This window comes from Crassostrea angulata, chromosome 1 (genome assembly GCF_025612915.1).
Source record: "Crassostrea angulata isolate pt1a10 chromosome 1, ASM2561291v2, whole genome shotgun sequence".
NCBI classification, from domain to species: Eukaryota; Metazoa; Mollusca; class Bivalvia; order Ostreida; family Ostreidae; genus Magallana; species Magallana angulata.
The window spans coordinates 27,048,223-27,074,027 of NC_069111.1; the positions used below are offsets into that span (position 1 = coordinate 27,048,223).

At 33.2% G+C, this 25,805-nt stretch overlaps 2 protein-coding genes and 1 long non-coding RNA gene across 3 annotated transcripts; 1 reads left to right on the forward strand and 2 right to left on the reverse strand.

Moving 5' to 3' along the window:
- Nucleotides 1–623: 623 nt before the first annotated feature.
- On the forward strand, nt 624–9,725 carry LOC128191362 (cubilin-like). The gene is made up of 15 exons (XM_052863435.1): nt 624–741; nt 1,663–1,850; nt 2,140–2,314; nt 2,782–2,972; nt 3,222–3,375; nt 3,637–3,845; nt 4,111–4,258; nt 4,645–4,829; nt 5,218–5,341; nt 5,671–5,855; nt 6,107–6,302; nt 7,431–7,514; nt 8,241–8,291; nt 8,724–8,790; nt 8,960–9,725. Exons 1-15 carry the CDS (start codon nt 693–695, stop codon nt 9,081–9,083), a joined length of 2,130 nt encoding a protein of 709 aa, XP_052719395.1. The 5' UTR covers nt 624–692; the 3' UTR covers nt 9,084–9,725.
- Nucleotides 9,726–10,015: 290 nt separating this feature from the next.
- Nucleotides 10,016–15,421, reverse strand: LOC128190983 (uncharacterized). Its single transcript, XM_052863195.1, has 11 exons — nt 15,296–15,421; nt 15,021–15,205; nt 14,562–14,736; nt 14,079–14,266; nt 13,834–13,978; nt 13,008–13,244; nt 12,569–12,688; nt 12,374–12,436; nt 12,070–12,126; nt 11,880–11,952; nt 10,016–11,799 (listed from the first exon to the last, which is right to left on the reverse strand). The coding sequence occupies exons 1-11, from the start codon at nt 15,360–15,362 to the stop codon at nt 10,494–10,496; spliced, it is 2,616 nt and encodes an 871-aa protein (XP_052719155.1). The 5' UTR covers nt 15,363–15,421; the 3' UTR covers nt 10,016–10,493.
- A 6,410-nt stretch (nt 15,422–21,831) lies between these two features.
- Nucleotides 21,832–22,192, reverse strand: LOC128155290 (uncharacterized). The gene is made up of 2 exons (XR_008239586.1): nt 22,027–22,192; nt 21,832–21,940 (listed from the first exon to the last, which is right to left on the reverse strand). It is a non-coding gene; the product is annotated as an uncharacterized LOC128155290 (long non-coding RNA).
- Between the last annotated feature and the right edge of the window lie 3,613 nt (nt 22,193–25,805).

The following is a 25,805-nucleotide window of genomic DNA, read 5'->3' on the forward strand; positions in this document are numbered from 1 at the left end:
AATTTAAATATAAGAAAATTTTCCTTTTGCATTCATCTGTATACAATGAATATAAAATACTCAGAAACACTGCAGACACACATTTGTAAACGTAAAACGTTTTTTAAGATAAAATGATATTTTAAGTAGCTCAGTAACATAATGCAAACATTTTCGAAGAAAACATAAGTTTATAAAGTTTAACAACCTGTGAACTGTTTTTAAAAATGTAACTTAATGTCTATAATTCCAAAACAAGAAATGATGAATCCTCCAACACATTACATATGCGTCTAGGATATGGACTCCAAATCGTTACACAATAAAGAATAATCTTTATGAACATTGACGCAGAAAATAACACGGACATCATCGCCCCAAAAGTGCGTCAGACTCAAATAAGTAACGAAACCAAGTGACTAATGTATCTATTGGTTTTATTAAAATATTTATATAAATGCATTAATGAAACATACATGTTTTGCCCCTTTTTAAATCTATTTTTTTTATAAGAAGAGCCTGTCTAATGAAGAAAATATATTACTTATGTATTTCACGCCAATATAAAGATAGAAAAGTTTGCATAACTTTACGGATGTTGACGAAGTTGATTGTAACTTCCTACTGATCCGTCACGTGACTAACAAAAACTGACAACCGGACTTTGCAAAGGACTACAATAATTCAATATTGTTTTCATCGGGAAAAGAAAAATGCTTTTTTTCTTCCTTTTGGCTTCTGTATCTCCGCTTCTTGTAAAAGGTAAGTGATGATATTGACATGGTTTTTGAAAGTCAGGGGGGAGGCGGCACAAAAAACACTTACTTGACAAAACCTCGGATTCTCAAATTCCAAATCCCTCAGATTCTCAATTCCTTATCCATGATTGGGATGGCGGGGATGGTCTAGTATCTTAAACTATTTTTTTATATCAACATTTCATAAAATTTTTAAAAAATTGGTGTGGGCAATTCGCTTTAATCTTTCTATTTATATCAGCGATAATTAAAAAAAAACTGTCAAAAAGTGGTGATCCCGGTTGCTTCGTGCACAATATTTTTGAAATGAATGTTGCTGATTATAAAAAAAGTAGTTGTGTTTAACAAGCCAGGCACGTAGCACCATTTTTGAAAGAGTGCGTGGGGGGGGGGGGCAGACTCATTCAAATAATCTTGTCAAGCCAAAAAAAAAAAAAGAGGAAAAAGGTTACTTTCCATAATTCTGAAAATCCTAACCCGTGGGGTTGGGGGGGGGGTGGGGTTTGCATACCTTTAACTTCAAGTGGGGGGGGGGGGGGTTGCATACCTTTAACTTTAAGTTCACTGAATATTTCCTTATTTTCAATTCAATTCAATTTTTTACATGGTCACATAAAAGGGGGGGGGGGGGGGCAACTCCATGTTAATTCAATTTTTCCTGCGCAAAAAAGTGGGGTAATTAAGTCATTAAGTGCCCCCCTGATGCTACTTGCCTGCAAGGTTAATGTTTCATATATTTGATAAAGGACTAACAGCAATACCATATTGCATAGAAAAATTATATTCTATTTCAACCAAAAATAGCTGTCTAATTTTCTCCCTGAATAGATGTCTTAAAGTTTCCCCCCGCCAAGCCGTATACATATGTATACGTATTTTTCATAACACTGATAAAAAATAAAACATTTTGATACAAAATGAATAGCTGATTGCCATGGGAACCAGCTGATGGCGGGAAATGGAATGATACAAAGTGAAGGCTATCCGGTGAACTACGGGAATAATCTGAACTGTTCATGGACCATCCGGGCGTCAGCGATGGAGCAGGTTATTCTCACATTTAGTGACGTCATGCTGGAAGACTGCGAGTTTTGTAACTGTGATTACGTTCAGGTAATAAAAATTTGTTACGAGGAATGATAGAATTTAATTGTATGTTGATTTTAGTAAAAAAATTAATAATAATTAAAAACAGAACACCAAAAAAAACAAAACAAAAACAGAACAGAACAAACAAACAAAAATAACTGTAGTTCTCATTTTTTTCTTAATCATAATTTTCAATTTTGAATTTGATAAATTTTTTATTTCTAAATTTCTTTTGGAGTATTATGAATCACAATTGTATACTGACATGTCAGTTGATTTGGAATAATATACCCTAAAAACCACACAAAAACAGGTACTAGATGGGCCTGACCCCTCCAGTCCAGTTATTGGGACATACTGTGGGGAGAATCGTCGGCCGTTCTCTGTCATGTCTTCGGGGGAGGCCCTCACCGTGGTGTTTGTGACGGATGCCAGCAACGAGGAGGGGGGTTTGACTGGATTCCGGGCCAACTACACATCCATACCCAGTAAGACTCTTTATGTTTATGTTACAGTATAAGACATACTTAAGTAGGACTTATGTAGGTCCTAAGATTGCGCCTAAGTCCTACTTATGACCCTACTTAAGTCAAAATCTTAGCATGCTTTGTGTTACGAGCCCAGAACCTTTATAACAAACATGAACTCAATATATGTAGTGAAAACAAAATAATGCCTTAGAAAAGGAACTCAAAAAGTCTTCATATATTTAGTCAAAAGATTGTCTTTTGGCATTCTACATGCTAGACTCTAAACAGATTCATTTGAGACGGTTTTCTTACTCTAAACAGACTCATGACCATATGGAAGGGTTGTCTTACCGTAGGACATTTTTACATACATAGACTCACAAAGGATAAAACTGTAACATCTTGTGCTAAATGCTTGAAAAGTTCAATGTTCATAGTTATTGACTCAATTACTTAATGACTCAATTATTAATCTCTCTCTGTAGAATGCGGAGGGAACTATGCAACGATGAATGGCACCATAACGTCTCCGGCTGATCTCAACAACATGTATCCAAACAACGCCGACTGTGTGTACCAGATTACGGTTCCCGCCATGTACACCATCTTCCTGAAGGTGGACAGACTGATTCTGCAGGACAAATTTATGGAGACCGGTTGTTCTGATTTCCTAGAAGTGAGAACAATTACTATTGAATTAGGAGAACACGACTTTTACCGTTATAGAATGCTACACCAATTTGAACTGTGTAGGAAAGAAGAACGCAACAGTTTGCAATGAAAATGTCATCATGTTTTAAAATTTTGAACTTCCTTTTTTATTCGGTATGGTAAAAACTACGCATCAAAAGTGTATCTCGTATATATGACACTTCAATATTATCAATAAATAGACACTATCAATAAAAATAATGGTCATATTCAGGTGAAGGAGACAGCGATGGGAACAGATCTAGGAAAGTATTGCGGGGAGATGGACAGGTTCAGCGTGATGACGTCACAAAACACCATGTGGCTCAGGTTCTCCTCTGACAACACAACAACGTCACAAGGGTTTACCGTCCTTTGGGATGTTATAGGTACGTCATAACTATTTACGTCATAACAAAGGTGAAACAGTGATTCCCAACATGATTTCAAGATTAAAACAATTCACCAGTGATCTGTAACATAAACATTGGACTGTGTTAAAAACAATGAATTCTTAATACTGTTATGTTGTAAATTTTGAATTTACCGGGTGGCAGTAAATACAAAATTTAGTTGTCATGTTGTAAATTTTGTATTTACTGCCACCCGGTAAGTTCAAAATTTACAACATGACAATATGCTACTTTTAGAAAACACAAGGTATTATACAAACCCGACTGGAATGATAAGTTCCCCAAGCTTTGGCGGGATGTACCCATTCAATGCCAACATTACCTACACCATCACGTTACCTGTATTCAAACAAGTGTTCCTAAAGTTCTCGGTCTTTGATTTGGAACCAGAGGTTGTGCAAGACGTGGCGAGCATGCCGGGACAAAACTGCGCCGATCTACTGGAGGTATATTCATAATGATATACATGTAGATGCCTTTGCTTGGCTTTATAGATATATATGTAGTTGTATTACGCACATAAACGTATTCTTCATAACGAATTTTGAAAAAAAAACCCACAAAAAATGGCGAAAATATATATTTTTTGAAATTATTTTCAGTTGTTATCACAAAATATTAGAAAAAAATTGTGCATATGGTTTCTGGTTAAAGTAGTGCGACCTTTTTCTTTTAAAAAATTTTTTTTTTTATATAAATTATTTTATTCAGATATATGATTCTTCTGGCCGATTGGAGTCTTACTGTGGGCTGAGGAACCCGTTTAGCATTCTATCGATGAATAACAGCATAACTCTAATGTTCAAGTCTAATTTAGCAATAAATCGGCGAGGATTCGTAGCAGAATACGAAACAATAGGTTTGAAATGCTTTTCAGCAATGGCAAATTATCATTAATATTCTTTTTTGCCTTAACTTAGATGTACATTTTCATTGTTCATATATTTTAAATATAAAGGACTATATCAAAAGTTCTAATAAATTGCCAGTTACAAGCAGCAAACTTAAATAGAAATGAATGTATTACTTTTATTTTGTGAATATATTACGTTTATTTTGTGAGGTTGAAATGCATGAATAATTTACAAGATGATCTATAAATAGATTCTATTTTTTTGAAATGAAATACATAAAGGGTTTAGAATTATATATGCTGATTGATTTCATACAAAATAAAATACTAGATATCAATTAATTATATTGCAGTTTTATCAACCTATAAATTTGCTGTTACATAATTAACAGAAAGGAATACTGTGTTCACGGATTACAATGGATTAATAACACCTCCCCAGTATCAAGGGATGTACGCACACAATCTGGACAGCAACTACACAATTACCAGGCCCCAGAACGAACCCATCCTGCTATCCATACTCAATTTCGAAGTCCAAGAACCCGTCAACGGCACATGTCTGGATTATTTACAGGTAAACATCAACATCCATTTATGATTAAAAAAATTAATAAATCAGGTATAATTAACATTTGTTCTCTGTGAAACGTTTCACAAAAGGTCTTTTCCTTCGTTTTACTTACTTATATGTAGAATACCGTAAATCCGGTTTTTTTCGCGTGTCACAAAATTTGCGAATATGGGGGAAAAACTGATACATTTTTAATTTGCGTCAGTTATTTTTTGCGATTAAAAGGTTTTCTTATAGAAAATGATACAGGATATAATTTCTGCGTATTCAATTATTTGCGATTTAAAAGATATCGCGAAAATAGCAAAAATTAGATCAATGCGAAAATTACAGGATATACGGTAACCGGTAATAGTCTCTAACTGTCTCTGTTACTTGTGCTTGCCAACAGATAGGAACTGAGACAATATGCGGGGAACAGAACCCAAAGACCTACATTTTCTACGGATCGACGAGCTTTAGATTCAAGTCGGATTTTTTTCTATCCGGTGCAGGATTTCAAGCCCAGTACGACGGTAAATAACCCAAAATCCATTAAATAAAGATAACTAATCCGGGAAAAGATTGGTAATTGCATAAAAATAATCTCAGAAATCACAGAGAAAAGAAGCAACGGCAAACGACTAGCAAAAAGTTAAAAAAAAGACATGTGTACATTAATCACAAAATAAATAGAAATGTTTGTAATTGGAAGAAAATCTGAATTAATTGAATATTTGTTTCATAAACCTTCTCCAAAAAAAAGATTTTACTTGTGAATTCTTTCTATAAAAGCGTTTTGGGATGGAGGGGGCATATTTTTCCTGAGTTCGGTAGATAAGAATGTCTGTGTTTCTGTCTGTAGTCTGTAACACGACCATCATGGAGGACTCTGGTGTTCTCCGCTCCCCGGGCTATCCGGCGGTCACCTACGACAACATCACCTGCATCTACTCCCTCAGACAGTCCCAGCACAGAACGTTTGACATAGACTTCACAAAATTCGATCTTCCCCCTAAAGTCAACGGAATGTGTGACAACTACGTCAAAGTAATGCATATCTAACATTCTTCTTTATTTTTATCCTTTTTCCGCCATCTCTATCTACATTCGCGACTCACGCGGCCTTCATATTCTATTTAAATGCTAGACCAAGTATAATTAAAAGTGAATGTCTTACAATCATGCAAAATAAATGTATGATCGAGTGATAGCAGAGAGCTAGATTACTCGTTGACATTGGATTCATATTATAAGTATCTATTTTTAAGCTTTTTTTTTCATTTACTACATTTTATCAGATAACTGATCCTCATAGCGGAGACATAGAAGTAGCGACCATGGAGGGAGGGCAGATGATGAAGGAGACCATGCTCTGTGGGAACAGAGCTCCTTTTAACGTCACAGTTCAAGCCAGGGAAATCAGAATTACTTATGTCTCTGCCTCCAGCAACAACACAATGGGTTTCAACTTGAATTTTAATATTACTGACATACGTAAGCAGATTGCTCTTTTATGTTCCTTATTTTGTTATTGATGTCAAAGTTTCTTCTTTTCAAATATATCCAAGTTCCTTATATTGCAATATTTTAAAATTCTTAATCAAACAATTTGTTTACCCCCCCCCCATTTTTTTTACGTTCCCTTTTTAGCTTACCTGAGTCGAAGGGTGAAGTGAGATTTTTTTTATCAAAATATGTCCGTTGTATGTCAGTGTGGTTATCGTCGTTGTAAACTTTTCACATTTTCATCATCTTCTCTAGAACAGCTGAAGCAATGTCAACCAAATTTGGCACAAATCATTATTGGGTGTAGGGGATTCAAGTTTATTCAAATGACGGGTCATGCTTTCTTTAAAGGGGAGATAATTTAGAATTATTGAAAATTTATTGATATTTCTTCTCAAAAACCATTAAGCCAGAAAAGTTAAAACGTTTGTAGAAGAATCCTCAGGTAGTGTAGTTTAAAGTTTGTTCAAATCATGATTCTTGGGGGTAGGGTTGGGCCACAATGGGAGGTCGATTTTTTACATAGGAATATATAGAGAAAAATCTCTAAATTTAAAACCTTCTTTTCAAAATCCATTTGGTCAGAAAAGCTTATACTTGTGTGGAAGCATCCTCAGGTAAGGCAGATTCAAGTTTGTTCTAATCAAAGTCCAAGGGGTAGGGTGGGTTCACAATGGGAGCTGATGTCAATTTTGTTCAAATCATGATACCCCGGAGGGGGGGGGGGGGGGGTAGTTTCTACATTGGAATAAATAGAGAAAAACTTATGAAATTTTTTATAAACAAATATAATATCTACTATTAAAGTTGTGTAGATATATTCTGTACTTGAAACTCTAAAGACGGTCTACAGCTTTTCTGATCTGTTAATTATGGTCATTGTGGTTCAGGTGAGGGATGTGACCCCTAAGCCTCTTGTTGCAATATGTTAAAGACAATTTTTATTGCAACATGTTCAAGTTTTCTTTTTTTTTCAATGTGTTCAGAACCCTTTCTATCGTAATTTATGTTCAACTTACCTTTTGTCATATGTTTAAGACCCTTTCTATTGCATTGTGTTCAACTTCCTTTTCATAGCAGTATTTTAAAGTTCCTTTGTATCTTTGTTTTCTATAGCAACTACCACCACTCCAACCACAACCACTACCACTGGTACCACATCCACAACGCAAGCCCCGCCCACATCCTCAACACCAGGAGGTACGAAATTATAACGTCACGATAATTAACAGGTTTTAACGCAATGACCTGTTAAATCATTTAAATTCGCAGGCGTGGGGGGGGGGGGGTCGTGTACTTTAAAAAAAAATATTAATTGAGACGTAATTTCGAAGATTTACATGTACCTATATATACCGTAGATCAAAGACATTAAATGGCTGAAGATATAAGTGAGAATTACGTACGACATCGACGAAAATTAAGCCATCACAAATTCTAATGATTCCTCAAGAAACATTAAACCTTTCAATCACATTATCTTTCGCTTATACCTCACTATGAATCAATATCATAATTATGTTCACAGTTTAGTTAAAATCCATTGCCCGGATGATTTTGTGACCGAGAGAGTCATTATTTTAAATACCCATGAATTCCACGAAGAACTTAAGTCACTGCAAAATGTAGGTTTCTATGTACCTATATGATATAACTGTACTGTTGCGTCGTTAAGAAGTTAGAACGACACTGTGTTTAGATAAGTTGTAAGTCAAGGTCTTAAGCTCTGTATGTAACATTGTTGTGGTTTTTATTTAAAATGGGACGAGCCAAAAAAATAATAATAGAAAAATCAATCATCCAACGAGATATTTGAATTCAAAGCATTCATTTCCATAACCAACAAAGCTTACTACTAGAGTATCTACTCCAAAAGTATCTAAAGAGTCTTTCTATCTTGTTCTAAAGTATCTACTTCAATTTCAGTGGGTGGACCTGGGACTAATGACAATACCACGTCAGCCAGCTTACCTATCAGTGAGTAGTCGAAGCTTTAAGTAATTACTAGTATTGTACTTTCAACGTTTTATGGGTTACTATACTAAACATAATAATGTTTGTCGTCGTGTGTTAAAGTCGTTAAGTAAGTTGTGTTGCAATCATCTTCTCTTTCATTTATTCTTTAAAACTTGAATAGACTTTTCCAACATTTGATTAGATACATGTACTTGTCAAAGTATAACTTCATTTATGCAAAATTTCAACATTTGATGAGATATACTTATGATAGTGGGGCTTGGTTTGTTCAAGACATGTAACAGAATTAAATAAATCAAATTACAAATTCACGAAACTTACGAAGACTGTTCGGAAATGTTATTGAGAGGTTGACATACACATTTATTAAGTCATGAAAACGTTTACGTATTCAATGCACTATATCATTTACATTATTTTTCCCCCCTCCAGTCATTGCTATCATCGTCGTCAGTGTCCTGCTATTCATCGTTGCCGTTATTTGCATCGCAAAGTCAAAGTAAGAAATCATGGTTGTTTATTTCACAGGAAAAAAAATATTAATACATCTCATATGTTAAACTTTAAATTTTCATTAAATTTGTTTGAATTCATTTTGAATTTTTTTTAAAAAAAACTCTAACATCAAATTATTTTAATAATTTTTTTTTTCTTTACTTTTCTTTTAGGAGTTCAAAAAATGACTCTGAGAACTTGAAGATCCTGTCAGTGCGCAGGACCCGACAGTCCTGCGCCGTACTGAACCCAAGCTACGAGTCAAACGAAGAGCTCAACCGAGGAGAACTCAAATAGTAATCCATCAATCTGGAGCGATGCCCAGTTTACTATATGAATTATTGATTTCTTCATTGTACATCAGTTTGTTGTGATTTTGTCATACAGTGTACACTGCGTAATCGCCCATTTATTCATTAGGGTCAACGCATAAAGCCGTTCGACAATGCATCCGGAATCATATTATTTCCCCTATTGTGCAAAGATGATCTTTTGTTTTGTTACCGTATACTAGCTAGTAGAAACAAAATGATGAATGCGTTATTTGGATTTATGTTATCTATTTGGCAATAACTGTGCTGCGCATCCTGTTCATAATCGCATTTATTGTGAATGACGTACATGTACGTAATCTGTACCGCGTACAACTCTACAACCTTCAGTGTACAAACCCAGTGTTTGCGCTGACAATGCATGTTTATCCGGTGAGAAAGATTTTGAAAAGTGTTCTATTATTTTGAAATACATGTATATGTAAATTAAATCTAGTATATTTTCAAGATGTATATATTTTTTAAAAAGTGTTCTCTAAATAATTTTGAAATATATGTAAATTAAATCTGGTATATTTTCAAGATGTATAGTAAATACTAGTATTTTAAATCTTAATTAAATTATAAATTGATTTCCAAAATTTGTGAAATAAACTTTCTTCAAATATCCCTGTCTGATTTTTCAGTTATTCCTATATTATATAAAAACGATGCACTGGCGTTTGTTAATTACATGAATATTTTCTGTGTTGCATTACTTTAGGCCATGTTGATTTGAAAGTAGAGTATGCAAACAGATTTCGTCAATATTGAATTTCACTTTCTCATCCAAATTAATTGGTGTGTATGTTATTTCAAATTTCTCATGGCTAATATATTACGGCAAAATAACGTATATTGTAGTTTCTTCTTTTTTTTTTTCGTGGAATCAATGAACATCACAGTTTCATGGATACGTAATTTCGTTGTCAATGATTCTATCATATACAACATCATAGCAGACATCGCATTTCAATAAAAATTAAATTTCATGGATCAACTTAAAAACGAAATCCACAAAAATTGGTATTCAATGAATATTGATGAAACCACAGTATTGGAGTTGTTTTTAACTCTCCCTGTTTTACTATCAAACTTTCTAGACGTATTTCTTTCTGAGATGTAGAATATTACTCTTAATTGATTGTAAAATTCAAGGTAAAGAAGATTATTCTTCTAATCATACATTAAAATTGAGTAGAATAATTCAAAAGGATTTTTTTGTTTATCATAAAATTGGACAAATCGGACAAATGCTGATCATGTTCATGACTCATAAGACATGCAACTCTTGTATTCAAAGATTATAAAATTAAACAAAACAATATCTATGGTGTATTATGGGACATTTATTAGACACTTCTTAATCAAATGAAGTCCACGAACTCAAACATGCTTACAGTCTTGAACTTTCAATCACTGCATCGTTAGTGTCTTGTTCCGCAGGACTTTCTGAATCAGCATCAGCCTTTATCACCGGCTCATCGACTGACGGGGGTGGTTTAGTCTCCATGACCTGTTCACTTTTGATCATTCTTCCTCCACTCTCTGTGTTGCTATATATGCCTTCGTCATTTGATGTGTCTGGTAGTATCTCACTGTAAATCGACACTTTCACACCAAGATTCCTATTGCGGCGCGTGCGCTGACGCCGCAGTTGGTCGTACTGAACATCAGCTTCCTCGTAGATGGCCTCTTCTTCCTCCGGAGCAACGGATGCAATGGCATTATCTTGTTGTTGCTGGCTTTCCGACTCGACGTCGCCTCCTCCTAATTTCTCGCTAGTTGACATTCTCGTTTTTACGTCTTTCGGGTCTGGTACACTTGGTTTTTTGGGGTGTTTAGTAGAACCTTGACGAGTTTTGTGCACAGTTGCATACACCGGTTGCTCATTGGAACCCCCAGTGTTTCCATCATCGCTGTTGGGGTTTTCCGGTTCGTCTAGAACTGAGAGAACATCGTCCAACATTCCTCTAGTCTTATCAGGTTGACTGTATATAGGTTGGTCATTTTCGTTTTCCCCATTTGATTTATTAGAATTCTTAAAAATTTTCTCTCCGGTTGAATAACGAATGTTATTTGCACTGGTCAATTCCGGTAGCACGGATTTTGGGCTGACAAATGAACTATGTCTCTTTTTATTGAGAGTTGCATAACTTGGCATTTCATTTTTCCTATTGTTCGTTTTCGTTTTGTTCACATTAGCATCTATAGCTCTTTGGCCAACGGAGACATTTTCCAAAAGCGATGGTGTGTTCGTATATATTTCCTGGTCTTCATCGTTTTCAAATACTTTACTAGTAGTATTTGTATGATCATAGTGTTCGTTTCCTTCGCTGATGATGGATACTTCGCTGTAGGTTTTGAAGTCATTAGGATCAACTTTCTTTCCTCTTTTCTGCCTCAAAACGTCATATGTGTTTATAGCCTCCACATACGGGCTCTCTTCTTTACTCGACTGTTTTCGTTCCAGGGTACCTGAGCCACCAACATCTTCTAACGACTGATACACGGTGTCAGCCGGCTGAGATCTGGAGTATTTCCGTGACATGCGCAGTACTGACTCGTGTGCTGCTACGATGGATTGTCGGGAAATTTCGTCATTCTCGAGAGCCTCTATGTAGCCGTCGACAACGCTGTCTTTGGAAACGTAGTTTGGATTAACGATTGACCGAAGTTGCGTTATTGGAGCGCTCATTTTTCTGTAAAATGAAAAAAAAAATTGCAGGATTTATAAATCGAGCTAAATTGCGATCAATGAAATTACTTGAACACAACTTACTTTTTCTTTACAAGGAAGCGAACAACTGCAATAGCAATTCCAAATATGAGTATCAAAAGCAGGACCGGAACCACTAAAATAAAAATTATACAGTATGTATTTAAATCAATTTTAATATACTACAGGAACTTCAAAGGCACATGGTTCAAATAGCGATAAAAATAAATTCATAATGAAACATCAAACTCACCAATTACAATGATAATGAAGTCTGTTGAAACTTTGGTAGACGAAAGAACCATAGGCTCTGAAAATTTCGGAGCAAATTTAGATATGAAAGAAAACAAAATCTACATTTTCCATATTTAGATATGAAAAAAACAAACCAAAACCAAAATTTATGTTTGCCATATTTTTCTAGAGTAAACATACTATCCAAATTATTTTAGATTTTAAAAATATGAATTTTAGCACAAAAGCTGATACAGTTATTTATTTAAGAAAAATAACATTAACATTACAAAAACGACCAGCAAGAGACATCATATATTTACCTGGTCCTGTTAGATTACTCTTCTGTCTGGTAGTGGTCGATAAGATTGTTGGTGTCTGGGTTTCTGCACAACACATACAAATATAGATAGACATTGAAAAATAGAATCAGAAATAACAATGGAGAGAACACATAGGTATTTAGTTGTTAAACCAGTGAGTTTACGCTGAACACTATATAATAATAGCAGTCTTACTTGTGGTTGTCGATGGAGTTGTCGTCTTGGAGGTTGTTGTTGTTGTAGTAGTTATTGGTTTTGTTGTTGTTGTTGTCGTCGTCGTTGTTGTTGTCGTTTTCTGTGTGGTGGTCGTTAAGTCTGAATGGTATTTCCATAAAAAGCTTTTATCATAATATATTTACGATTTTTTAAAGTTTGCAAAACTATATCGGAAATTTTTGCACAAGTGTCCCATGCAGTTTTCACGAGTAGAGATCACAAGTATGAATACACAAAAAGTACACAGAATTCGTTGAATTTAAAAGTAAAGATAATCTTAGATGTGCTTACATATAGGTATTCCGAAAGGTAAATATTATATTTATCAAAGCGCAAATTATAATGAAAATAATTTTCAATATAATATTAGACACACCCAATCACGTCAAATAAAATTAGAAAATGGATTGCCGTTTACCACAAAATGAGATGTTGCAGTACTCGGGATTTTCGGTCGCCGCATTGAAGCACCAAGGCATTGGCTGGTTATTAGGGTTCCTGCAGTAGTTCTCTTGATCTAACAATTCACTGAACCCGTTTTTCATTGCAAGTGTGCCATCCCACCGTGCGCATGCGCTGCCGTTACTAGTGACGTTGATTTGACCTGCATAACTTTCCCCTAACGGATCCTGGAGACATTCGGTGATATTTTTCACTGTTTTGAGGATAAGTGAATAAATTTAGTCAATACTAGTATTTTAATAACGACGACAAAAACATATTTTAACAAGCTTAAGATACAAAGTAAATCTACAATTGTTCAGTTGAAGCTCATGTTTTTAGTATTTCAAGAAGGTTAATTAAGATGCAAGACAGTTAATGTTTGCTGTTTGTTAAGTAAACTATTTGCTTTGTTGGCAATAGAGCGGGGCGGTGTTTTTTCTACTTATTACATGTAGTTTGTAATATTGTGACTTCATTGATATTCGCAATTCGATTTTCGTGGATTTCCGAGGAGCACGTCACCCGTAAGCTTGCATTCCAGATAAATTATATAAATACTCACATGGAAGCCAATCCAAAAAAAAAAAAAAACCAAATCCCAACAAATTTCAAAAACTTACAGTTCATGAAAATTGGCATCCACGAGTTTCAATGATTGTACGGTTTTGCATTTTATTCACCTCTTGCATTAAGAAAAAATTAAGGGAATATTTAATAACCTTGGGTCGAGTTTAAGAAAAACAGCATATGTCCCAATAAACAAACATTATACAACAATCATTATGCTCCAAGAAATGTACCTTCATACGCAAGACTAAATCCTGCCTCGGTTTTCGTTTTGTCACTGGAAAACATCATCAACGCTTTTCCATGATAGAAAGAGAAGCTTCGCGGAAGCGTCTTGCCACAAAATTCCCCATACATTTTTAAGTCGGCATTCCTTAGCTGAAATATTATTACAGATAAATGTGTAGAATTATATACACTTTTAAAACGAATACCAAAATACTATAGTTTATCTATCTTTTTCACTATAAACACTCACCCTGACGAAATCGGCGCAGGATCCGTCCTTGACCTCCTTTTCGAGTTCAAAGGACAGAAATCGTAGAGACAAAAGCTGGCTCGCCCCAAAAGTGAATGAATATACACACTGTATGTTTGAGGGATATCTACCGGCATAGTTTGGTGACAAAACGATTCCAGATGAAGTATTGTATTCATATACACAATCTAAAACACCAATTATAGAAGATGGTTGATGATATCTAGATTCTTTGTCCCTCCTGTTCACTCAACTTAAGAAGATAATTAAATGATTCTAATTGTGATCAATTTAATGCACTTTTTGTATTATTTTGCTTGGTCACGTTAAACTGCGGCATAACACTTTTATTTTTTAAGACTTTCAGTGAAAAGCACCTGATTCAATCCCAAATAAGCTGTAGGCATTTTTTCTTTAAAGCTTATTTCATCAAATTGACAATTAAGTAACGTTTCATCGTTTGCCCTGCTTCCATAAGCTTACTGTTTGGAACAAAAGTATAGTTGGCCTTGAACCCCTTCCTAGTGACGGTCGAGTCCGAGGTAAAGCGGATTCTGACGGTCGACGAGCTTAACAAAATGGAGGATCCTTTGTCGCTTGCACTATCAATTCCTTCACATACCTCATAGGTCGAAGAGGCATTTATATCTTCAAATATCTATGAGTAATTTAACAAAATATATACATTCTATAAACATTCTCTATTCTTGGAATTCTAATCAAAGTTTACCAGTTTAAATGATTGTGTTTTTTTTTTCTCTCTTCGAAAGTTGATGTTAACTTCTTAATTTGCGTCATTGCCTGCTCATATATATATATATATATATATATATATATATATATATATATATATATATATATATATATATATATATATATATATATATATATATATATATATATATATATATATATATATATATCTTTTATTGTTAGGTTTACCTTAATGCTGTCAAAACAATTACTACCCGCGTATTCAACATCAATGTCCGTGAACGTCAGGATAATTTTGTTACCACCTGGACAGATGATATCCCAGTCACAAGACAGGTCGTTGGCATAGCTTACCGGAAAGCCAGGTGACATAATCGTCCCAGAGGAATTTGTCAGGACCCCTCCGCACGAGGCTGCAGCATGTAAAACGGTTTGTCACACTAAATTTTCCAAAACAATTTGCTATACATTTGCTTTACATTTGATTATTATGGGATACTTACCCCCAATAGTGCGGTGACCGGCCATACTTGCAAACAATATCAAGAAACTTTTGACAAATGAAGACATCTTTTACAAGAACAAAAAGTAATATCACATGTATGTGTCTATGAGTAAAAGCCTTCAGATGATTTGTTACATTATGATTATATGTGCATAGGTTACTACAAGTCTAGAAAGTCCGGGTTGCTAATGATCTAAGCTGTCGTGTAATAAATGTATCCGTACACACTGTGCAATACATTGACACGCATACGCGGATTTAAATTTAATCATTCAGGGGGATCACAGAGAGATTATTGCCTGCCAATTACTTCTTTTTCTAATATTTATGATGTGGGCCTTTTTTGTTCCTTTTAATACAACACATCATGCACTATCGTTATGATATATATTCATGCATGTATTTGTTAATTAAATTCAAAAATTGTCTTTCTACTATTTGAGTAAGCATTTTTGCATATCAAGAATATGAGTTTAATCAAGTTTTCAGAACTCATAATATCTATGCATTGTTGCAACTCACTTGGAAAAAATTACGCACTTTGAATTTTTTTTTCAAAGTGCGTTAAATTTGGGACCAAATCAACGCACTTTGAAATTTTTTTTCAAAGTGCGTTAAATTTTGTACTCAGTTAACCCACTTTAAAAAAAGATAACAAACGTATCTTTTGTTCACATCATGTTTGTTTACAAACACATGCAATAAGCCAGTTGAAATATGTTATACATTGATCTCCATTATCAATATATCTAAATCATATTCGTTCTGGCATGACCCAATATACCAGGTAAGAAGTAAATTTACTGCATACTCAAAAAAGGAAAATACAGTTACTTAGCGATGAAGTTCATTTCATATTTGGGTAATTCAAATCTCCCAAAGAACAAAAAGGAAACAATTCTCATCTAGACATTGCTTATCAAGTTAGCTGAGAATACAATGGGTTTTTTTTAAAATAAATCATGTTAAGCTAAAAAAGGATGAAACAATCATTTATTGTCTATTAAAGTATCAATTATTTTGACCTAACCCTGAAAATTTTTTTTTCAAAGTGCGTTAATATCGACGATATGAAGGCACTTTGAAAATTTTTTTTTTTCAAAGTGCGTTGACTTGGTCCCAAAATTAACGCACCTAAAAAGAAATTTTCAAAGTGCGTTTTAACAATGCATACTGTCCTTCATAAAATTTTTGAATTTTTTTTTCATAGAAAATAGGAATGACAAATAGCCAGATATTGAATTATATTTTGCACAACTTAAGTAGTTTAAATGAATTAACGGTATTTCAGAAGGTCATACCAATGATAACAGTAGATTACTGTGAATCTTCCATGCATATCTTGTGTGCTTGCATATGCTTCAAAAGATTTTTTTGGTCCGGAAGCATATTTTTAGAATGTCAGAGGCAAGAATCCTGACTTTGTAAGAGTCAATTTTGGTGACAACTCATTCCGACAAAGATCCACTTATAATACTAATTTGGTTTTTTATTCGGTTTTTTAAGGGACCAATTCTCTATTTTAGTTTGCATGAATTTTGATTAGCTATTACATCGATTCAGTTACATGTGGTCTTTCAACGACGTTAAGAAAACCATTTCAAAATTCCTTGTGGTCATTTTGATGCCTAAAAGATAATTTCCTACGACATCATTGTGCCGACACTGTAATCCGGTTAAATTGCAAACTTGGGTAACTATTTCTATGCTGCGTTGTTCAATTGTCAAAAAGAAAGAAAAATATGACTTTTTAAAATTCCAAACATTTTCAATGTAATGAACATTAATACGAATAAGTTCCTACAGTATTTTTATGCCAAAATGTGTTCAAAAAAGTTTGTCTTAGGTAACTAAAGAATTGTCATTTCCGAGAGTTGATCTAAAGAAGCGATTATTTTGTCCATATTTAATTTTTGATGTCATGGCAACGGGGTTTCTTAACCATAATTGAAGAGTTTCTTGTTCTTTCATTTTATATCAAAAGGTACTAAACTATGACGTGTTAAGAAAATCGCTGACCCTGCATGCCGCCGAATTGGTAATCACACAGAAGGAGAACCATTTTAACAAGACCTTGGACTTTCAGTAGGGCTTAGCTATCTATTCCTTGCGTCAAAACATGTTAAAAATGACGTGGTTTCAAGCAAAATATGCATTAATTGCGTAGTCTTATCTCAAAAGCCAGACAAATCTTGTTGATTTCAAAAGCCATTGCTGAGATCTAGCAATGAAATAGACAGGCCTACGTCACATTGGTGTTTGACACAACCACCTTAAGTCCAAGCTCTTGTTAAAATGGTTCTAATATTTCATATCTTATGAGGGCTGGATGGACCTGACCATTTTTTCAGACAATGTCATTCTCCTTGAGAAACAGAGCTCTGTAAAAGACATAATGATAGGGAAATATTCTTATTTTATGATAAAATATTTGGATTTTTTCCCTATTCAATAGTTTACGACTTATAACCAAGTCTAAAAATTTAAGGTATATTTGATGGTTAATTTGTTGTTCATCCAGTCTCCTAAAGGAGCTGTCAATATTGTCTCTCTATTCAAGCAAATCAAAATAAATTTTCTTAATTTTGTGATAAACTGAGTCGATCGAAAAATCGGTTAATTTCACTTTCAAACTCATCCTATTTTCTGCCTGCTGTATGCAATTTAGTGAGACGGATTAGCACATTCTTTTATAAATATTTGATATCAGAGACGAACCATTTTCCTATCTGTAGACCGTAACTGTTGTTCGTTGAGAAAATCCAAACCGGAAAAATCTCATTTCCTCTCTGTTAAGGTGACAGTTTTAAATTTTGCAATTTACAACTTCCGGCATATCAAATTTATGAGCGAACACGTCATTATAAATTAGATTTTCTTAATGAAGTCTCCGTGTCCCTTATCTTGATCTTAATTTAGTACCAAAAATTCATTTAAAAAACATAACCATAATCCGAAACGGCAATGTGGATCCGACTTAAATACTTTTAATTGTCCGTGACTGTATAACTGTACACAGGTTTTCAAATCGGTTACAGGAGACTAGCAGGCTCTTTTATCAATGATTAATTTGATCCAACAATCAACGCTTTGATTTAATTCGATAGATCTGGGATTTCTATGAAGTATTTTTACTTTTTTACTTAATTTTGCCGTAGGCAAACGAGGTGTGTGGAAAATAAATCGTTTTGAACACGCAATAGTCCTTTTAAATCTAAAAGATGTTTCACCATTGTTTGCTGTTTTCCTCTGGAAAGTTATGGTTGGCTTATATATGTGGATTGAGTAATCAGTATATGTTTGATGGCATCAAATTAATGAATTTCTTCATGACTTCATAGCTATGCTGTTCAATGTCATTCATAGATTCGTTTTATTCTTTTAATCGGTAATTTTCAAAAAGATTTCAAATTCCTTATTCGTCTATTCGTGTAATGAAAATATACGCTCACCGATAGTACAGTCTTTCTCTAACAATAACTTATTTGAATTCAGTATACAAATGGATCACTATTAATTGTTCGGTTTGTGTGATGTCCATCTCGTGGATGCTAGATATGACATTGTTCATATTAAAAGACTAATGGTATTTCTGGTTCTATTAAGATATTTTTGGTCCTAAAGAATTAAATTTCCTTGTGATTCACCGGTTATGAACCCCTAGAATGGGAACATTGTCTGATTCTCTGCTATTTCTGCAGTCACCAATGACTATTTTCTCATTCAGTGTAAAAAGGACTTATATTTCTGGTCGTTTTAATGTTTTTCTAATCGAGTCGTGCTTTCCTCAGAAGAATGCTAGCACCCTACAAGTCAACGAAATAGTGTCTGCTTTCATTTCACGAAATATGTGACTGTGCCTAGAAATAATCCACATATTGGTTTAAAAATTGTGTAAGAATATTGGGAATTCTTTTATTTATGAGTATCATTAATAACATTCCGTGACGTAACATTTGCTCAAGATAAAGAGAACAGGCATCTATTCGTCACATTACTTGTATCACTATGTGACAAGTTAATATCAAGTGGATAACAAAAAAATCAGTATATACTAACAGTTATTAGTCTGTATTACTTTACCAAACTTTAGCATACTATTAACATTGCGGCCCTCCATGCGAATGAAATCAATCAAAGCATTGAAGTACATGTTTTTCATTTATGTATTTCATATAAATTCATAAACCGTGACATGTGTATGTGACATCATCAAATCACCAAAAGCAACGATGTACAAACAGTTTTAGAAAGCATATTTAGCAATTAACAGGTTTTATTTTGATAACATTGAAACAATTGCTTTGTTTATTAATCTGTCATCAATTTTAAAAAAAAGTATTGACTAAAATGCTTATTACAATTTGATTCAAATTCTCCGTAGATTGTACAGCGATAAAAGAGATAACAATATACAAGTTTCGTTTTGTTCATAAAATCAACACATTAGACTAAATGTCGTCTTCACCCATTCTTTCATGTGCGTATTCTTGACATGCAGCCATTATTCGAGAGCACTTCTCAACAATGATATCATCCAGTGTGGATCTGTCCACGGCCCGTTTACCAAAGAATAGACTGTTCATGTTAGGGTTCATTCCCCTCCTTCCGAATAGCAATGGCTGTTGTCCGACGAGTCTCGTAAGTCCTCTGGACTTTTCTTTGGATGCTGACGTTTTGAGAACAATGACTGCTACCAAAGCGATGACGATGGAGATGATCGAGTATATCTTCATTTTTCTTTTATGGTTAAAATTCATAAAAAAATATATATATTTATTTTAAAAAATAACAATATTATCATTTTATGAACATATAAATATACACATTTGAAATCCCTCTGAATTGAAATAAATGCATGAAATTTTCAATCATTCTAATTAAAAAAACCAAAGTATTTATAAACTCTCCTTTCAAGAAGTCTTACATAAACTGAAAAATGCTAGATGGACGTGTCATAAGATGACCGTTTTTGAAAGAAAATGTGTAACGTTCAAATTTTCTAAACTTTTCCATCGTAATATGAATAATATATTGTATAATCCAGAATAACGGCTTTTTTGTATTATCAAAATATATGTTATATCGGCAATAATTTAAAAATTCTATTAAGTGAGAATGATTTAAATATTTAAAAACGATTAAAGTATTTCCTTGGTGATTCCAATTTCAATTTATACACGAACTGCATGCCATTTAAAACTAAAGAATTTCATGAAAGATTAATTATCACCTTGCAAGAAACGCAAAAACAGTATATGTACATACAGATCAGACTTCATTTAACTTATGTTATTTAATCAAGCCACTTCGATGTTTGATCTTTGCGGTATTATTTGATGAACCGGCGAAACAAAATTAGCATCACTTTAAAAAAAGATGTCAGTGCAAAAAAGACAAATCGATCATTTAGATCGGTAAATGCACGCAGCCTTCCAATTTTTTTTTTCGTTGAAAAAGAATTATCATTTCTGAATTCTTGAAACTTTTTCCTGACTAGTTAAAACAATTGAAGGGTTGTGAATAGTTTGAAGGATTTTTCATCTTTACAATGTATTTCAATTAAAATATCTACCAAATCGTTATCATGAAACTCAGATTCTGTTCTAATCAATGGTTAGTTATTTGATTTTGATATAACAGATAAAAGGGAAGAAATAATAATTTTTAGCATTCTCCAAGTCTGAATACACAGAAAGTCACAGAAGGCTTGTGAATTTGATTCTGTTCAAGTTGACTAAATTGAAACGATAGAGTGAATAGAAAAATTCTAAAATCCCACCGTTACTCAAAATTTTACGATGAATAAAGACTGTATTGTTATATTTAATACAGGTATAAAATTTGATAATTGTTTTTTTTATATATAAAAAATTGAAAATTTGAACATACATGTATGTATTATATTCAAAGCATAACAGAATTAAAGAAGATCATGCACTTAGAAATTGTTTTCCCTCTGTTCAGAACAATTTCAAATTAGCATGTTTGTTTTAATAAATAACAACAGTAAACCAAAAGAGAAAATTAAAAATAAACAATTATTAAAACCGATAGATTATACAATATTTTCAATCCTTTGAATAAAAATCATTTTGATGAAGTACCTTCTGTGAAATACATGGATATTACTAATTGGCTGATGTATAAATTTGTGAATTGCAAAATAATAAATAAATAAATAAATAAATAAATAAATAAATAAATAAATAAATAGAAAAATAAATAAACGAAGCAATGTGTCTCTTACTTTTAAGGTATTGCTTGTGTTAAAGTCTATGGGAGAAACATGTTTTCTAGGAATTTTGTTTTTTGTTTTAAATTAGTTTATTAAATATTCTTACAAAATCATTTAGTAAAATATCGCTTGTGTCGTCTTTTCTAAAAAAAAAAGAATTCAAAACTTACCCCTCAAATGTATAAACTACATCTAAATCTACTTTACAGTTAAAAAAGAAATATAAGATTTGATTTTTTCTTGTTGATTTTGGCAGTTTGAAATATGCCGAAAACTGAGTGTAAAAATCATCTTACCTAAGTTTTCGTTAGAGTTTCCTTTCGGCTCTGCTGCTGTATTATTTCTCTCTTGGACTGATTTTACTAACGTTCGTGCCTATATATTTGAAATCCTTAAAAGCCAAGCCTAAAAGCAAAGTTGAACAATAGGCGTAACTTCGTTAAAAGACATGTAAACGCTGATCGCTAATTAGTTGCTTCTGTCTGTTCCACCTGTTATTCCCTAATGATGGGGACGTCATCAAATCAAATTAACTAGTTATTGATAAGGTCTGACCGAAAGTTAGACTCCTCAGCTCCTGGCCTAATCTACTTAATGATGCACTGAGACTTTGATGTGAACGGAACAACACAAATCGGGGTGTAAACTGACCGCCTGCGTGAGGAGAGAGTCAACTGGTTTGGAGGGAATAATATCTTTTTGTTTGATGGGTGATTTATTCTTGTCATACACTGAAGCTTTTAAGAAAATGATTTATGTTTCACAAATCTATCTGATTGAAAAAGTCTTCAGAGAAAATGACTTCTTATCATGCTCTGTTTATCCGGTCACTGGTCTCTTCACAGCGCATGCGTAAATGTTTATGTTTTCGTTTACAATGAATTTTTGTTAAGGACAGCGAGCTTTATGCACCGTTAGAGAAATTTGATTTAATTCTCTAAACTTAACATATTGTTAAGATATTTTGTGTTGGTTTTGTATGGAAAATATGCAAGATTATTTAGAATTTAATCAATTCAAGTGATGAACAGTAAATCATTCTAACAAAATGGCAATATTATAAGAATAAGAGTTAAAATATAAATATGACATTAAAATTTGAAGTACACTATCACCCCCTGCAGTCCTGAAAATGAAATTAAAATCCAGATTCATTGGCTCTATATGTTATTTTACAAATTGAACGCTTTAACATTTTCCTAAGCAAAAATGCATATTGAAGAATGTCTTCTGACATTGCAATTAAAGTTAATGATTTACTTGTACAGTCAGTGCTATTTGAAAATGGTTTAATTTTCGAGATTTTGTTTTAATCCTGACTGAAATTTCGGGTTTCATTTTAACTAAGAAACGCGCATGCTTAAATTTTAAATATGGAGTTTACTTTTTGTCTGGTACAAATGATTACCATTCAACTGCTGTCGCAGAACCCCCCCCTCAAAAAAAAAAAAAGTGACAAAGAGCATCTTCAAGCCTAAACGTTAACTTCTTTTTTCTGTCTATAAAAGTTTTCTTTGCTTTTTAAAAAAACTGTAACACTCATACGATAATTTAGTATCCCAAGATTTTTTTAAAGGCATGAATTTTGATATTTTTCTTTTGTATTAACTATTGTTGGTGTATATTTGTCACGTGTCCTTATAATCAAATCAAACATTTCTTACAGCGCGTTTTTGTTTGCTAATGATTCTTTTGATTTAAATACACGTTTTAATTTGTTGCTATGAGTAATGAAATTACAGGTCAGATGAAACATAAGAACAAACCATCAATGGAATTTGTTCCAATGAAAATGAATAAAGTAAACATAGCAAAGATTACTAAGGTAAGATGTACATGTAATAAATGTTAAGGTAATGTAAACTTTTAAAGTAAGTTTTTGTCTCTGGAAAAGATAATAACCGTTTCATGGTTCTGCGAAATGACAGGAACAGTGTCACACTGCCATTAGGCTACCTAATGAATGCCATTTGGATATCGGAAATGGGTAAAGTAGGGGCGGCTCAAATGTGCACTCTTAATTTCCACACTCAGCCACGGAAAAGTTTGTTCTGTTTTTGTACTGTTGACAAGCGTGGGTGAAAATAGCTTTCTATGACATTCGTTTGCATTAGTGTCTGGAGATCATGGTTGATATTTGGTTCAACAAAAAGCATTGGTTTGGAAATATCTAAATTATTGCATAATGGTTTCCTCCATTACAGCAAAATTTCAAGATTCCAAGACAATTTAGTTTTGTGCACAACTTCTTTTGAGCGCATTGCCGAATATTTGTTTTTTAACGTAGTAAACAGGCACTAGGAACAATAACCGAGGACAGAACACTCTAGAATCCTGATTAGCTTTGTCAAAGCTGTTTGATAAGTTGCGAGTTTGTATAATAAACAATGCCGATGTATTATTTTTTTTCAAGAATGAAGTCAATGCCTGTACATGTATACTTATTCAATTTTTTTTTTTACTTTATATCGGTTTTCAATTTTATAGTCGGCAACATTAACTCTCAGAAGGTGGATGGTGATTGGCTGTAAATAAGTATGCTGAAAATGGCGCCATAAAAAAATTTGAGGAGAGTTATGAGTAAAATAAAGACTGTTTTGAATACTAGTGATAAATTTACAAGAGATGTGTTCACAGAAGTTGATATGTATCGATGGCTATAAAATGCACACGACTGTATAATTATTTTGGGGACTGGCATATTTTGCATCATGAGAGAGATTAAATGTGTATGGTCCAGTGGGATTGCAAATGCGCCTTTCTACCCTTCCCCGAGCATTTCTTGTATATGATTTCTAGTATTGATTAACTAGAAATATCAATGATAATCTTTTTTTTTTTTAAATCTTTGACTTTAAACACTTAATCCGACTGATCTTCTATGTTGAAAGTGTCCAAAGGCGGTTCAAGGTAAGAACAGATAATTCATACAATTTTATATAATATAAGCACTGCTCACAACGTATCATGATCAGAAATTAATTTTTTTTTCCGCTTTTTAGTGATACAAATTGAAAACGCCATTCCATAGCGATATGCTAATGACATGACGATTAATAGAAATTATAAAGTAAACATCATCATCAAGAATAAAGATATTTATATTTTTCTTAACATATATTTCTAAATCGGATGTTAGAACATTTGCAATTAATTAAAATGTTTAACGTTCAATTCTTTGAAATATAAAAATGCAATACTGCATAACCAGGACAGTTTGTATCGTAAGTGTGTCGTGCTTTCTAGTCAGTAAATATTCTTTAAAAAAACCCAAATAAAACTGAAAAACAAAAACAAAAACAAAACAAAATTAAAATACAAAATACCCTAGATATATAATGGAGTTATAGTTTTATAGGTTTGACAAATCTTATTTGCTAGTAAATCTTTCCTTATACTTAAAATTATAGCAAAATGCTTAAATTTCTTCTCTGAAAATGATTTTGCCCGACAGGGTCTGTCCATACCACAGGGGCCAAGCCCGTTTTGACATTAATTTTAATGTAACCAATTATTTATGATTACATTGAAATTAATGTCAAAACGGGCTTGGCCCCTGTGGTCGTTGCCACAAATTAAGTCTAAACACTGTTTAAGTTATAACGACAATACTCGCTTTTACCTTAAAATTACGTTTAACGTGAGATATTTAAAATTATTTTCAAATGGTAAATATCCCTTGAAAACCAAATCAATGCGCGGATCCAGAAAAAAAACCCATTTTGTTTCCCGCGGAGGGGTTGGGGTGGTGGGTTCAAAGCCTATTTTTGAGAATTTATTTTACGATGTGAATGTAATAAATTTGATTTTTCCAGGAGGTACTCCACCCCCACTAGATCCGCGCATGAAACCTGTTTTGACTAACAATCAGTTTAATAGACACAGTAACATTAATAAATATTGGACATTGGATATTTAGATAATCCAATCATGTAATAAATAATAATCATTCAGATGAACTACCAGTCAGAATATAGAAATGAAGACTTAGCCGTTTTAATCAAATATATACATGTATATGCATGTAAAATGTGCACAGAATCTTGAACATGTACTGTGTATAGTTAAAGACCATGAAATGGGATTGGACTTTCAGCAAGTGATCATGGAGGACAAGGAACAGTTCAAGATTACACGTAACACTAGAGAAAGTGTTCTAAACTGAAGACTTAGCCGTTTTAATCAAATATATTCATGTATATGCATGTAAAATGTGCACAGAATTATATTATACAACTGTATTTAAGACTAAAGCAATTAAGGAAAAGTT